Genomic DNA, 14,794 nt, shown 5'->3' with positions numbered 1-14,794 from the left:
ATGTAAATAAGTACAAATACTGTCTGAATTTCACAGTACAAATTCCGCTACATTTTTATTCTATAAATAAGTAATGGAATAATCTGCTTACAAAGAAGTTAGATGTGTGCTGTTTCTGTAGTTTTTCCTAATGGACCGGAAAATTATTCAAGATATCAATTATTGGTGATCATTCCCTTTAGTAAACAAACAAACAGTTCATGTTCTGATTTTTCTTTTAGTTTATAGTTGTACAATTAACCCTTTTATTGTATTTATTCCGAATCCAGTACATTCGAGATGTCACAAGATTTACGAGATAGAACTTCTAACATTACGTTCTTTTAAATCTTAAGATTTTTAAAGATACTACAAAAGAAATATTTTATATTAAAAAACGCTCGATAATTGTCCCCCAAAAAAATGTTATCTTGATTGAAATCCACTACTTCCCCTGCCATAAATATACAAGAGACGCGCTGTCACGTGGTTTATCCCTGGAAGACGAAACCTGAGAAATATAAGTGAGAGCGGCATGAACCGCGCAAGCGCAATATATTTACCTAAAGTGGTGAAGCAGTCGGAATATCTTGCACAGAGACGAAAAGATGCTCGAAGGAACGCTCTCTGTCTATGCTTTTGGCCTTATTTTTCCTCTTGCACTCGCAGGAGGACTATTGTTTCTAATTAGATACTACATTAAGAAAACCGAATGGTGTGACAGTGAGGAACGGTTAGATGGAAAGACAATTCTTCTCACTGGTAAGATCTATTTGTTTTAAAGTTTGTTTTTCAAAATTGGTAAAAGTAAAATAATAATTGAAGTTCCAAGTATAAGAATGTCTGAATTGTTGAATACTAATTCTCTATAAAAACAAGAAAAAATTCATTTATATTTCGTGTCATCGTTAGAATTACTGTAAAAATCCAAGTGGAGAAAATTAGAATGTTGAATGATGTTGTGTAGAACCTTAACTTCGACTAATTGTTTCCTCTCCGTAAAGTTCGTAGAAAAGAAAAAAAAAATTACTGTGTTATACAATATTGGTTACGAAATATTTATATGATTTCTGCACCTCTTCAAGGTAAGAAAGCAAGTTAAATATTGTATTTACTAGCAAAGTCTGCTTTTCGCATATTTTTCATTCTGATGGAAACAACGTACGTGAACATTTGAAGAGGCGGCTAGAGCCTAGTTTGGTTTATTCTTCATACCTTGTGTGTGTTTTCTTATAGCAAAGCCACATGGAGTTATCTGCTGAGCCCAGCGAGGGGAATCGAACCGCTGATTTTAGTGTTGTGAACCCGTAGACTTACCGCTGTACTACTGGGTGGCTCGTACTTTCTTGTAGGTTTGCGTCAATTGAGTTTTTCGTCTAAAGATTACTAACTACAAACTATTAACGTTTGAAACTAAATTGTGCAGCCGTAGATAAAAACTTTAAAAAATAAGGAACAAAAAACATGGAAATTTACCAGTAATATGTTTAGTTTTACCTTTTTAAAAATATATATTCGTAATACTTTACACTTGATTGAAACTAAACGAACTTGCTATATTCATTGTAAAATTTGTCCGGGTGAGTTTTCCCTAAATTCCTGTAGTTTCGACTTCTGAAAATTTGGGTTCTTTTCTAATTGTATCCCCCCCACACCTATAACAAATATGCTTCTGACTATTAGATTGATTACATAAATTAAGAAAAATTGCTATGAAATAAATCAGATAAGCCTTCTTCACCAAACACTGGTATAACGAATATACCGTTTCACTATTATACTAATTCAATGCAAAATCATCCAAAGAATTTCAACAAAAACTTTTTCGATAGAAAAAAAATCAAAATTACGAATTTTTCGCGCAAAAATGTATCACGACTTTTGAGTAACTATTTCTCCAGCCATTTTTGTCTAGTAGTAACTGGCTTTACCCTGGTTTTGAAAATAATCACCAACAAGAAAGCGAAAATGTTTTTATGATAGTTTAACAATTGTTATGGCGTGACCGCCGTTTACAGGCTGGGAATTGTGGTTATAATTAACTATACTTGTCATAAGATGCTACGTTAGGCCTAATATATATTTCAACAACATTCTTAATGTAAAGCATTGGGATTGAAATACTATTAATTTATCCTCTTCTGATTTTTGAAAATCCTTAAGAGACTAAATTTAAGAATATAGTAATAAAAATATAATACACCTGACATAATGCCTTATGGTAAGTATAATTAACTGTTTTTAAGATTTATAATGTAGGTAAATATACTTAGAATTATACACGGATTTTTCTCAACGTTAAAATTAATTGTTTTTTACTTTGTCAGTGAGGTATGAAGACTAGTCTAAATGACATACCAACAAAGAATCCCAATATAAAAATACAACATAGAACAAACTGCCGAAGCATAACAAGGACAAAAAATATTCAGTTAAAATATTGGTTTTGTGACACCACTACTTACTGGTTATGGCACAACATTAGAGGTTGATATTTTACTTTCATTATAACTAGTCTATTTAAAATCATAGAGGTTGAAACTAACAGTGCTGATTGGATTGGAATAATGAAGAATATAATATTGTATAATAAAATGAAGTCTGTTATTTGAATGCACATGACTATAACTTGCTTATACCATATCAATTAAAGTGTTATAATGTTTAGGATTGGTTTTGCTGTAAAAGACGCCAACCATTGACAGTGAGTTGAATAAAATAAAACTTTCAAATCAATGAATTTCTAGAATAATTGTGTTTTTCTTTTCATTGTGAGTATGTGAGTGAATGTATGGTTGGTATATTTACTCATTAAGTCCTTCATCCTCTATGGTTGGTTCATTAGTTACTAAGTCCTTTATTTTTGTATGGTTGGTTCATTAGTGACTAAATTCTTCATCTTATATGGTTGGTTCATTAGTCACTAAATCCTTCATTTTGTATGGTTGGTTCATTAGTCACAACATCCTTCATTTTGTATGGTTGGTTCATTAGTCACTGAATTTTTGATCTTGTATGGTTGGTTCATTAGTCACTAAATCCTTCATCCTGTATGGTTGGTTCATTAGTTACTAAATCCTTCATTTTGTATGGTTGGTTCATTAGTCACTAAATCCTTCATCTTGTATGGTTGGTTCATTAGTTTCTAAATCCTTCATCCTGTATAGTTGGTTCATTAGTTACTAAATCCTTCATCTTGTATGGTTGGTTCACTCGTCACTAAATCCTTCATCCTGTATGGTTGGTTCACTCGTCACTAAATCCTTCATCCTGTATGGTTGGTTCACTCGTCACTATATCCTTCATCTTGTATGGTTGGTTCACTCGTCACTATATCCTTCATCTTGTATGGTTGGTTCACTCGTCACTAAGTCCTTCATCTTGTATGGTTGGTTCACTCGTCACTAAGTCCTTCATCCTGTACGGTTGGTTCATTAGTTACTAAATCTTTCATCCTGTATGGTTGATACATTAGTTACTAAATCCTTCATCCTGTATGGTTGGTTCATTAGTCACTATATCCTTCATCTTGTATGGTTGGTTCATTAGTCACTAAATCCTTTATCCTGTATGGTTGGTTCATTAGTCACTAAATCCTTTATCCTGTATGGTTGGTTCATTAGTCACTAAATCCTTTATCCTGTATGGTTGGTTCATTAGTTACTAAATCCTTCATTTTGTATGGTTGGTTCACTCGTCATTAAGTCCTTCATCTTGTATGGTTGGTTCATTAGTTACTAAATCCTTCATTTTGTATGGTTGGTTCACTCGTCATTAAGTCCTTCAACTTGTATGGTTGGTTCATTAGTCATTAAATTCTTCATCTTGTATGGTTGGTTCTTTAATTACTAAGTCTTTCATCCTGTATGGTTGATAAATAGTAAATCCTTCATCGTCTATGGTTGGTTCATTAGTCACTAAGTCCTTCATCCTCTATGGTTGGTTAATTAATCACTAAATCCTTCATCTTGTATGGTTGGTACTTTAATTACTAAGTCTTTCATCCTGTATGGTTGATAAATAGTAAATCCTTCATCTTGTATGGTTGGTTCATTAGTCACTACGTCCTTCATCCTCTATGGTTGGTTCATTAGTCACTACGTCCTTCATCCTCTATGGTTGGTTCATTAGTCACTAAATCCTTCATCTTGTATGGTTGGTTCATTAGTTGCTAAATCCTTCATCTTGTATGGTTGGTACATTAGTTACTGAGTCTTTCATCCTGTATTGTTGAAACAATAGTAAGTCCGTCATCCTGTATAGTTGGTTCATTCGTCACTAAGTCCTTGATCCTGTATTGTTAGTACATTATCAATTATCACTGAGAAAGCTCTTAATTAAGCTCTCTTAATAACTCAAGCCAACGACACCTAGCCTTAATCAGTATTAAATGTGATCATAAACAAGTATCTATGCATGCTTTTCCAATGTCACGTCTCTAACTAAAAACATTGAGAAACCTATAATAAAGAATCAGTCTAAAGGTACGAGAAATAACAGTTGTCGAAACACTGCATTGCCGGTATGATGTGCATATTAGTTTTTCATCAAAATGATTTGATCAGTAAAATAAATCAGATGAGTAAATTGACCATCTAGATCTTGAAAGTCAATTTTGGTTCACTTTCTGTTCAGATGCATCTCAGTATTTTTTCCTTTTTCCAGGGGGAAGTTCAGGGCTCGGTCGTGCCCTCTCTGTGGAATTGGCAAAACGAGGAGCTCGAGTGGTGGTGGCGTGTCGAACTAAAGCCCGGCGAGATTCGACGGCTTTCTTTCTTCGAAGTAAAACGGGCAGCTTCAATGTTCGGGTCCTCTTTATGGACTTGACCAGTTTGGACTCAGTCTGGGAATTTGCCCGGGAGTTCAATGAAAGCGAGGAAAGACTGGACGCCATAATCAACAATGCTGGTAAGAATCAAAATAATAATCATACCATTTCACAGAAACAAATAGTATTGTGTCTTATACCTAATGGCATTATTTACAGAAGTCAAGATGACATAAGTATACCTACTGGTTAATTAATTTCTCGTGGGCTACTGATGATAAGTTTGGGAGTAAATTTTGGAAGATTAAATTTTAGAACGTTATTGAGGCTACTACTTGGAATAACGCTGAAAGGAATAATGTAATTCAGTGTTTTCCAAACTGTGGGGTGCCTCTCGGAGGTGCATACTGACGGTTTGAGTGGAGAAGGACTTTTGGCGAGAGAGCCCAATAATAATGATGGAAGAAACAGAGGAACTGGAGACAACAATAGCCTAATAAAACTGTCACTTTGCTTTCAATCAAAGCGTTTTTGTTGGATTTATTTCTTGCTCTCGCATTTACTCACTCATAAGTTTTGTTGTTTTTTCATTTCAAAAAATTATTCAAAACAGATAAAGAAAATGTTAATTGTTGATGTTGTCAATTGTGAAAATTATTTTAATGTGAAGAAGAGGTGTAACGGAAAATTTACTGAGTTAGGTGGCGCTGCTATCTAAAGTGTTGAGAACAGTGATATAGTTAACTACATAGATTAAAATACCTATAGACAATATAGTTGAGAAAGTGGGGACATCCCTTGTACGTAATGACAATGGAAAATGAATTAATATGGAAGAACTTGGGAGATCAGAACCATCCAGAAAGAGACTTGCAACAAATTGTACCCTATCTCTAGTAATCAAAGTGATAATCCATGAACACAAATGTCAGTGCAAAAGCTGTCCCCATGTTCCTAACAGCAGTGCACAGCATAACTAAGAAGGATATCCGTCTAGAAAAGTGACACAAGTCACATGTACACAAGTTGCTTCACAACATATTAATTCAACTGTCGTATATCTCAAGCAGATGGAGCATGAAGCTTTTATACACGCTATTCTATATTAAAACATACTAAGTCATTTCCTCAAACAGAACCTATGAAATCCTGAACAGGCAAACCTTTGAAACAAACACAAAGAAACGTTGTCCTCGTACGGTAGATGGACTATGGAAAGCATGCAGGAATAAAGCTGCGTGCTTTGAATACTATAGTGTCATGACTCGGCTTTTTGAAAAAGAAACCGCGTATCAAGGCTTTTATCAAGATTGATAGTCGTCAGGTAAAACATGATTGTAAGTAACGACATCAATTTTAATGACGCGGTGAGGCTCCGAAGACCTTTTAATGAAAAGTGCAAACATATTCAATCTCTAAAATAACATAATACAACAATTCAAACTGTCACGTGTCATGATATCGGTAACGGTTTTACGTCATTAAACAAAAGATGCTAAGTAGAGAAAAACAGAACAGAAATAACTACACATCTACATTATGATTAATGTTAGTTCTTGATAAGAAGAGGTTTTTAAATTTTTCTGTGATGTATGTTAGTTTCTCTTTCAATGGTTTCGATATTTGAAAAATCAGAGATGCTATTACATTGAATAATGTGTGCAAATACATGAAAAAGAAGGATTTCAAAGGTTCTTTCAATATTGTTTGATGCTGTCGGTTAGTTTTCAAAATAGTTTTAAAACATAATTATTTGTTTATTCTTAAATAAAGTATTGTTCAGTTAGTCAGCTTTTTTCCTATAAATTGTTTAAAATTCAAAAGACACAAGTAGAGACAACAATGTTTTTGGTTTCCCAGTTCCGTTGTTCACACGAATTAATTGAACACTGTTTAGTACAAGTAATAAACAACCTTATAACGTCAAATTTGTTATTTTACAGTTACGGCTTGTGTTTTAGTTGAACACTCCTAAAAAAACTTTGAAGCCAAACTTTGAGGTCCAATCAAAGAAAGAATAACAAATTTGGTGTTATGGGGTCGTTTATTACTACAATAGTATCAAAATGTCTTTTATTCACCAATATGCACTACAGAAATTAAATAATGGAAAAAATATTGTCACGTTTTTAAACATAAAGTAACCTCTAACAGTAAATAACTCTAGTTTTTCAAGGATTATAAGAACATTCTAAAATCAAGAGAAACAACCTGTGGTTATGAACATAAATATGTGGTGTAATGATATAAGGAAAGATTTACTTAATCTAAGATTTTTGTAAGTATTAACTTTATATAAAGCTAATGACATTTTAAACTTTGTTTGTTGTTAAGAACAAAACTATACAATAAGCTAGCTATCGTCTGCCCACCATTGGTATCGACAACCGATTATTAGTAGCATAAGTCGTCGTTGTAATCGTATCAAATATTTTGTAACGATACCTATACACACTTACAATATTCCTTGATTTTTCATTTAAACATAAGTAAGTAAAATAATTTTAAAACGTGAATATTATCAGTAAAGTGGAGAAAATAAAAAATTATACAAATTAAGGGCTAAACAACAGGGAATCCTTAACAGCCGTAGCACTTGAAATTTAGATCGGATTAAAATACACTGATCCGTAAGATCCTGGCCGTGGTCAAATACAGCAGTCGAAATGGTCTAAACTGCTGAGTCTAAAACTGTAATTAGATCTCACACTGGTAAAGAGATGACGGAGCTAAAGCTAAAAGTTTGTACTTGAAAAATAGAGCCCTGCTATTAGCCGCTATGCTGCAGCTGAAAATAGATTGTTTAATTTTTTTTTAGAAGGAATATAAATGTAAATTGACAAAACGAAAGGTTTGTTGTGACATTTCTTTAACATTAATGGATAAACGGTTATTGTTTACCTTAGTCTTACCAACAATAAAAAACAAGCAAAACAAAACTGTAAGACATGTCTTTTAGCAGTAGAGATGAAATTATTTCCTGTGTCTTGGTGAAAACAATGGTTTCGTGAACATTTCTTTATGGAACGTTGGCTGACTCTGTAAGTAACTTTGTATTCAAACATGTGCTTGTTGAGATCCTATTCTAAATTTAGTCAGACGCGTGCTGCACGAGGATATAAGAATTCATTTCGTATCAGTGGTATTTGGATGTTTGTTTAACAACCCCCCTTCGTTAGAAAAGTGTGGCGTGGAAAGAGACATTACGTTCCTTATAGGTTTTCGCTTCTCCAGAGTTATCCGAGCCGACGTTTATATTTAGAATAATTTCTTTATACTCACTAAAACAGTGCACGTGAACAACTCTACTTTTAAACCTCTGGGTCACAGGATATATATCGAGCTTGCGTTTCAAATCATATCATGATAACTTTATGATTATTAAACTGTTAACAAATGTTCATTTGAAGTGTTTTCTTATTTTATTTTATTAGACATCATTAAAAAATAGATTCAAACATTTTTTTACTAACACTAGGTGTCACTAGCTAAGGAAAATTTTACGTTCAATTCCCGAAAGAGACTAAGTAGTTTTTCCCCGTTGATGTATGAACCACAAAATTGAGACTTTCTAAACAGAGCAAGAATTTAACTAGGACTAAACATGTGACAAGCTATCTCAATGCTACAATTATTTGACTAACAAAGCACATACGTTTCTTAGTCGAAAATAAAGTGAAAATGAAATGCAAGTTACAAACTGCTTAACTCTAACATAACACCTAAGTGCTACAATTAGAGCACTTAGCAACGCCAAAAGTTTCTACTTTAAACTTCTTTGACATCAGATAGTGGCATTTTGAAACTGAAAATAAACACCTCACTTCTCAATGGCTCTGCGAGCTTGTGACGCTAAAATTCAGGCTACGATAACCGTAGTGGGCAAAACACAGATAGCCTACTGTGTAATTTTGCTCTTAACAACAAACAAACCAAATATGAAACTAATGAACATATAAAGGTATGCACGAATTAATATTATTGAAAGAGTATGTTGTACATCGAGTTGGTTTTTTTTTTTTGGGGGGGGGGGTTGTGGCCATTTTGATAATTCTTACTATGTAATTTGTTATACCGGACTGCTTTCTGTAATTTATAATTATTTATTTAGTTCTGATTTATAAACTTCACTTTTTTATCAGAAGTTATTAAGATAAAGTGATATGTTGTTCATTCTCGAATGAGATTCACCAAGTTACAACTATCATGAAAACACGAAGTAAATAAATTGTGACAGCAACATTATAGTGATGGGCAGTAATGGTGAAACCAAGGATTGTTTGAAAGAGATAGTTATAGGAACTCACACAAGATGGCTAACTCTCGTTCAATAATAAACGAGTTGTGTAATTTCTTAACTTATATAGACATTTTATAACTCAAGAATATGATTGGTTGGTACTAATGACAAACATTTACTCCTGGTTTTCGAAGCAAATTCTGACTATAACTCTTATTACAAGCGACAGAAAAAAGCAAATTCTATTATTTCGTTGTAACTGTTACCACAAGCGACATGGAAAACAAACACTATTGTTTCAGCATAACTATTTCTAAAAGCGACAGAGATAACAGGTGCTACTGGTCATATATAACTTATTGGTAGAATGGCACACTTTAATCACTAATTGAATGCTATTGTGATTTAGTGTATGCCGTATTTTTATGGCCATAGTTTTAAGAAGCAATGTCAAATATAATGGAGGAAACAAGTGTATTAAATATAAGTTTTTATTTTAGTCGGATTGATTTTTTTTATCTGTAGCTATTCTCTGTGATTGTGAAAAAACGGCGGACGGTTTTGACACGATGTTAGGGGTAAACTATCTCGGCCATTTCCTTCTGACTCTCCTGCTACACGACAAAATGAGACAATGTCCAGACAGTCCAACCAGGGTCCTTAATGTGGTCTGCGGTGGATTCCGTGGGGGGAATCTACAGGACTTGAAAAATTTAGAGGAGCGGTCCGAGGGGGCTTACTCAATCAAACAATATTACAGGAACAGTAAACTAGCCCAGTTTCTCTTTACCAAGGAGGTCAGCCGTAGGTATCGTGAAATGGGGATAGTATCCTTCGCTGTTGACCCAGGTGAGTGACCAGTTAAAACCAGAAATTGCGAATAAAAAAGGACAGTTAATTAAAAACAAACATATGTATGTTTATATTTTACAAATAAAAGTGCTTGCACTTGGTTTATGAACTTACAAAAGTAGAACAGAAAAGTGTAACACGTTAAATTTGCATGAAAAAACGTAATTATCATATATAATGATTTCTTTATAAATCTGTCTTCGAAATTTTAAATACATCAGAAAATTCACGATATACTTTCTGTAGTTTAAATAAATTATTTCATAAATCAAATCAGTCTTAAGTTAACAATAGTTAACCCTTATTTCAGGAAAACTAGCTGTTCTTTTACAAACAGGATTTTTAATAGCATATACGTGAGAGTAATTATTGACCTGAGTTATATGTTATAATTCAGTAGTTATATCTCAATACTTAGAACTCAACTTTCTCCACTCAGGTCTCGTCTCAACAAACCTGTATGCTCACCTCACTGGCTTTTCTGGGCAGCTCAGTCAGGCATTCGCTAAAGTTCTCTATCGAACCCCAGAAGAAGGTGTGCAGACGATTCTCTACTGTTTGCTGACCAAGGGAATTGAGCCAGAGTCCGGCAAGCTCTTCCGAGACTGCAAGGTACAAGATGTTCATGTTCCTGAGTGGGACGATCAAGCTGCTAAAACACTGTGGGAAAACACTTCCAAAGCAATTGAACAGAAAGGCATTAAACTGAATTTTGAAGAAGCAGAAGAGGAATAAAACAAAGCCTTAAGGCCTATCAGTGGAAATATCTTTCATCAAAATGCAAGCTAGCGAACGTGTGTTTGTGAAATGTGTGATAGCTAATACTTCAAGTACCAGGAGTTGAGTTTTCATAACTGCATAATTAGTACACAGGAGTCATCAAACACAAATATTACAACCGATTCTGCTGTTCAAAAGTACGGACAAATTACTTCCCTGCCCTCAGTCTTGGATTTTTTAAAATTATAATTACCGTAGGATGTGCTGTGCAAAAGTTATTCTGTTCAAAATTTGAATTACGTCTTGGACTTTCATTGTTTAAAAAATATATGTAGTAATTTTAAAATGTCCTGCTGTAATTCATATATAAATAGTGATTTCAAAGCGTGTTACAAAATGTGTTTTTTGTCAAATAACCCAATCACTTATGTAAGTTCACGAACAATTTTCAGTTAGTTCACAACCTAAGATAATATCATCTTAGTCCGCGGTCCAAGATATACAGTTTCTATTTAGTCCTCAATGCAAGATTTAACTATTTTATGTTACATTCGTTTAGCACTTTTTAAAAAATTGTTTTACTAATACTTGGCTGGGTATTTGTTTGTTACTTACACTTTCGACTAAGAATCGTGGTAACCATCATTTCACACTGGTTCAGAGTCGTGAGTAGGTAAGAAACGACTAGACATTAATAGTTCTCTCAGTTCATGTGTTTCGAGCGATAAGTCAGAGCATGGGTACAGATAACACTATGCAACACAAATTTTGTTCCTGAATAATATGTGTTATTTTTCAATTGCTAATATTGTAAAAGTACATAAAATGGCCACGTTGCACGGACATGCAAACAACTAATTAAAGAAAATTTTATGAGATAAACGCCCATGTGATGTCACCAGATGGAATTTGTTAGGCCGCAGTGTTTGCACATACAGCTAATTTCGTATGTTTTTCCTTAGCTCGTTTAATATATCATACACCTTAATAATCCAAATATTGTTAAAATTGATCATAATTTTCTTATAAATATAAAATTAAGCGGTACCTAGCAGGCCTGTAGGCTGTAATGTCAGATCCATATGTCTAAAGTGTTATTTCAAAGAGATTTGAAGCAACTGACAGGAAGATGGAAACTGAAATTCTGAGTTTCATAATGATGTAGTTTAATGGAAAATAGGTCACTTTTCTTAACATAACAACTAAACTATACATAAAGTCAATATCATCAAATTTTAAACTTCTATTTCCTGCCTATGCTAAACAAGTTATTGGTAGGAACTAGGTAATTGACAAATTGATAAAATTAAAAGTTTAAAGGAACGTATACAATGAAACAAATACTCAACATTTATATTATATGGCCTATGATAAAAATATAGAAATAATGAATTTAACCAAGGAGAATTAATGCCGCATACCAGGTACAGCTTTCTCGAGGATAAAAAAAAAACAGTCGAATTCTTTACCCTTCATTTATTTTGCTAAAGATAGCCTTATTGGTAATCTGAAATTTTGTAGTTTTACTAATTTATTCGAGGTATAAATCGACATTAGAACTCTGGTTCACCACTAGGTGATAAGCCTATACCAAAACGTCAGTGGTTCTACAGTAAAGGTACGGTACTATTTACTCGTTTTTGTATTTTTCTATGGTTACCAAGCAATTAATAATAATAATAAAACAACTAAACGTTTAGCATTTAGTCTGATTAATGGTATGCTGTTTAGCATATCGTCGTCCTACAGATTTATTAGTCGGACGAAAAACGTATCGTCACCCGTGACCATACTTGATTAGTTGGTTGGTTGTTTTCTTATAGCAAAGCCACATCGGGCTATCTGCTGAGCCCACCGAGAGGAATACTTTATTAGTCTTAATGGTAAGGTAATGAAAGGCCACTGTGTAGTTTTGTTTAACTCTACACGTAATCAAACAAACAAATAATAAAAGTAAATAAATAAAACTATGACCAATGAAAAATAATATTCTAAAAAGTAACCTAATACGAAAGGTGATAGAGAGGCAGGAGAGATTCTGCCAAATCCCCTATTTTTGTGATGTGAAAAATACTGCCATTAAGTTCGTTTTCATGTAAACGATTACATCTGCTCTCTACTAGTTGAATAATTAATTGCCTGAGGTGTATACAAATCTAATAATGACTGGGTGCTATAGCTTTAAGACATAATCATAATAATGCTGCTATCAACATTGAAACTATGTTAGTCATGTATGGAAAAGTACCCGAAAAAATGTAGCATGCTACCTTGTTATTTCAGTATTGCATATATGTACGTATATGATAGCCAATGGTTGAAATAGCTAATACACAATTGTTGTACAGAGTTATTTAAGTTAGTAATATGTCTATGGGGTTTCGACTTGTTTGTAATTAAGCACAAAGCTACACGATGGGTCATCTGTGTTCTTCTCACCTCAGATGTCGAAACCCAGTTGGAATTTCAAGTCCATTGCATTTTACATTATAGTAATCTCAATTAATTTAGGCATGTGAATAAAAATGTTACACATGTGGTTCCTAAGACAGCAACACACTTTAGTACAAAGACGAACTCCTCTCTCTTAACATAACGTTTTGGAATAACATGAGACCTATTGGTCAGTCTCGACTGTTCCACACTTTAAATTAAATAAACTTTAAAAAAACAACAACATCTAAAACAAACTGTAGATACCAGTTTTGATCAAGTTCGACCCACTTAAACTAAGCGTTCTCGAGGTTATATGACCTATAGTTATCGATTCCAGTAACGCATTCGTCACAGTTTTACCAATATGATAATCAGTAAATAAATAAACAGATATGGGCGAGTGTAGGCCTAGAACTGAGATATGCAAAACTGCCATTTATGTCTAATACATTTAATTAACGTTTTAATACCCATAGTAGCTGTCTTTAGAATACATTTACATCTAATACAATTTAAATAACTAAGCTTAACTTGTAAGACTAAAGTTAGATGTAGAAGCATAATTTTAACCATTTTTCTCAGTTATCCTTTCGGTACGATATATGTTCAAAAGAAAACAGAGGAGGGCTTCGTTTCTTAAGTGATCAGCACAACCAGTATTAAATTACGTGAATGGTCTAGTCAGACGTTTTATCTACATTCGAGGTTGGTTAAATTTAGCTTCCTTTGAACACAAGGTTATAATGTAGATGTATGTTGAAAGTCATTAACTTTAGCCTGTACAGAAATACTCCATCGCCCAAGGAACAAACACAATTTATTATTAGTTACTTAGAATAACGACGATGGAATGTAAATAAAAGAGAATAGAACTTGGGCAACCTAAAGTAGTTACAGTCATGATACACAGAAAGAAAGAATAGTAACACTTTCTTGGTGATTAAAAAAGATTGTGGATAGGAAAGCTTGATAAAAAAACCCAACAACCATGACCTCAAGAGACTTGTCATAGAAACAGTATGTGCATCAGGATTCTTACGAAAATATAAAATAGTAAGATGGCGCTTTTTTTTAGAGAAGGGAAGTCTTACACTGACTTCGTACAGAAGAACGAGAGTTGTCTGTACTCATATTTGTATTAATTAAGGTTCCGTAACTTAGGTTAATATTACAAAGCTATAATTTTATTTATAGGTGACACAATCAGGAAATACATAATAATAAAGACTCGAATATGCTAAATATTGAGTAATCTTAGTGTGTGGATAGTTTCCACTTTGAATGGCGTGACGTAGCTCGTGTTTCCGTTGGGCCTACTTCTCTCCATGGTCATGGATCGTTGCCTTACGTCAGTTTCCACACTCCATTTTAAGTGAACTAGTCTTCCAAGACCACTATAAAGCAAACACAAAAGTCAGTTGGAGTTGTGTGAAAATTTGACAGTTATGCGGTCGAATTAAATTTCCGCTATGAATTCAGTTTTCTTGGCCATAAAAACAACTGTTAAACTTAAGGTACGACTGGAAGTTTGCGGACTTTTAATCTGTAAGCCTTCAACAGCTTTAATCATGGCCAATTATTATGTTAATTGTATCAGTTTAATTTTGTGGTTTTTTCAATTTAAGGTGTTTATTTTTAATTATTGCCTTTATTTTGTATACAATAGGGTATATTTATTTCAGGATATTACGGTGGATTTGGCTTTTTGCTGTCCAAAGTGTTCTGCTCGGCGAGTCTTCTAATTCCAATAAAAACGTTAGAGGCTTAGCCATTCAAAATATTACGTACTTAGACTTTGG

General features: G+C 33.5%; 2 protein-coding genes across 2 annotated transcripts in view; one reads left to right on the top strand and one right to left on the bottom strand.

Moving 5' to 3' along the window:
- The first annotated feature begins 485 nt into the window (after positions 1-485).
- Positions 486-10,956, top strand: LOC143256276 (dehydrogenase/reductase SDR family member 13-like). The gene is made up of 4 exons (XM_076513301.1): positions 486-741; positions 4,645-4,887; positions 9,513-9,836; positions 10,279-10,956. Exons 1-4 carry the CDS (start codon positions 588-590, stop codon positions 10,572-10,574), a joined length of 1,017 nt encoding a protein of 338 aa, XP_076369416.1. The 5' UTR covers positions 486-587; the 3' UTR covers positions 10,575-10,956.
- Positions 10,957-14,156: 3,200 nt separating this feature from the next.
- LOC143256273 (protein turtle homolog A-like) overlaps positions 14,157-14,794 on the bottom strand; it is a 64,548-nt gene continuing 63,910 nt past the window's right edge. Inside the window, exon 6 of the mRNA XM_076513284.1 lies at positions 14,157-14,389. Coding sequence (XP_076369399.1) covers positions 14,373-14,389 — 17 coding nt within the window. The 3' untranslated portion in view covers positions 14,157-14,372. The remainder of the gene's footprint in view (positions 14,390-14,794) is intronic.

This window comes from Tachypleus tridentatus, chromosome 7 (genome assembly GCF_004210375.1).
Source record: "Tachypleus tridentatus isolate NWPU-2018 chromosome 7, ASM421037v1, whole genome shotgun sequence".
Classification (NCBI taxonomy): domain Eukaryota; kingdom Metazoa; phylum Arthropoda; class Merostomata; order Xiphosura; family Limulidae; genus Tachypleus; species Tachypleus tridentatus.
This window is presented reverse-complemented; position numbering and strand designations above follow the sequence as displayed.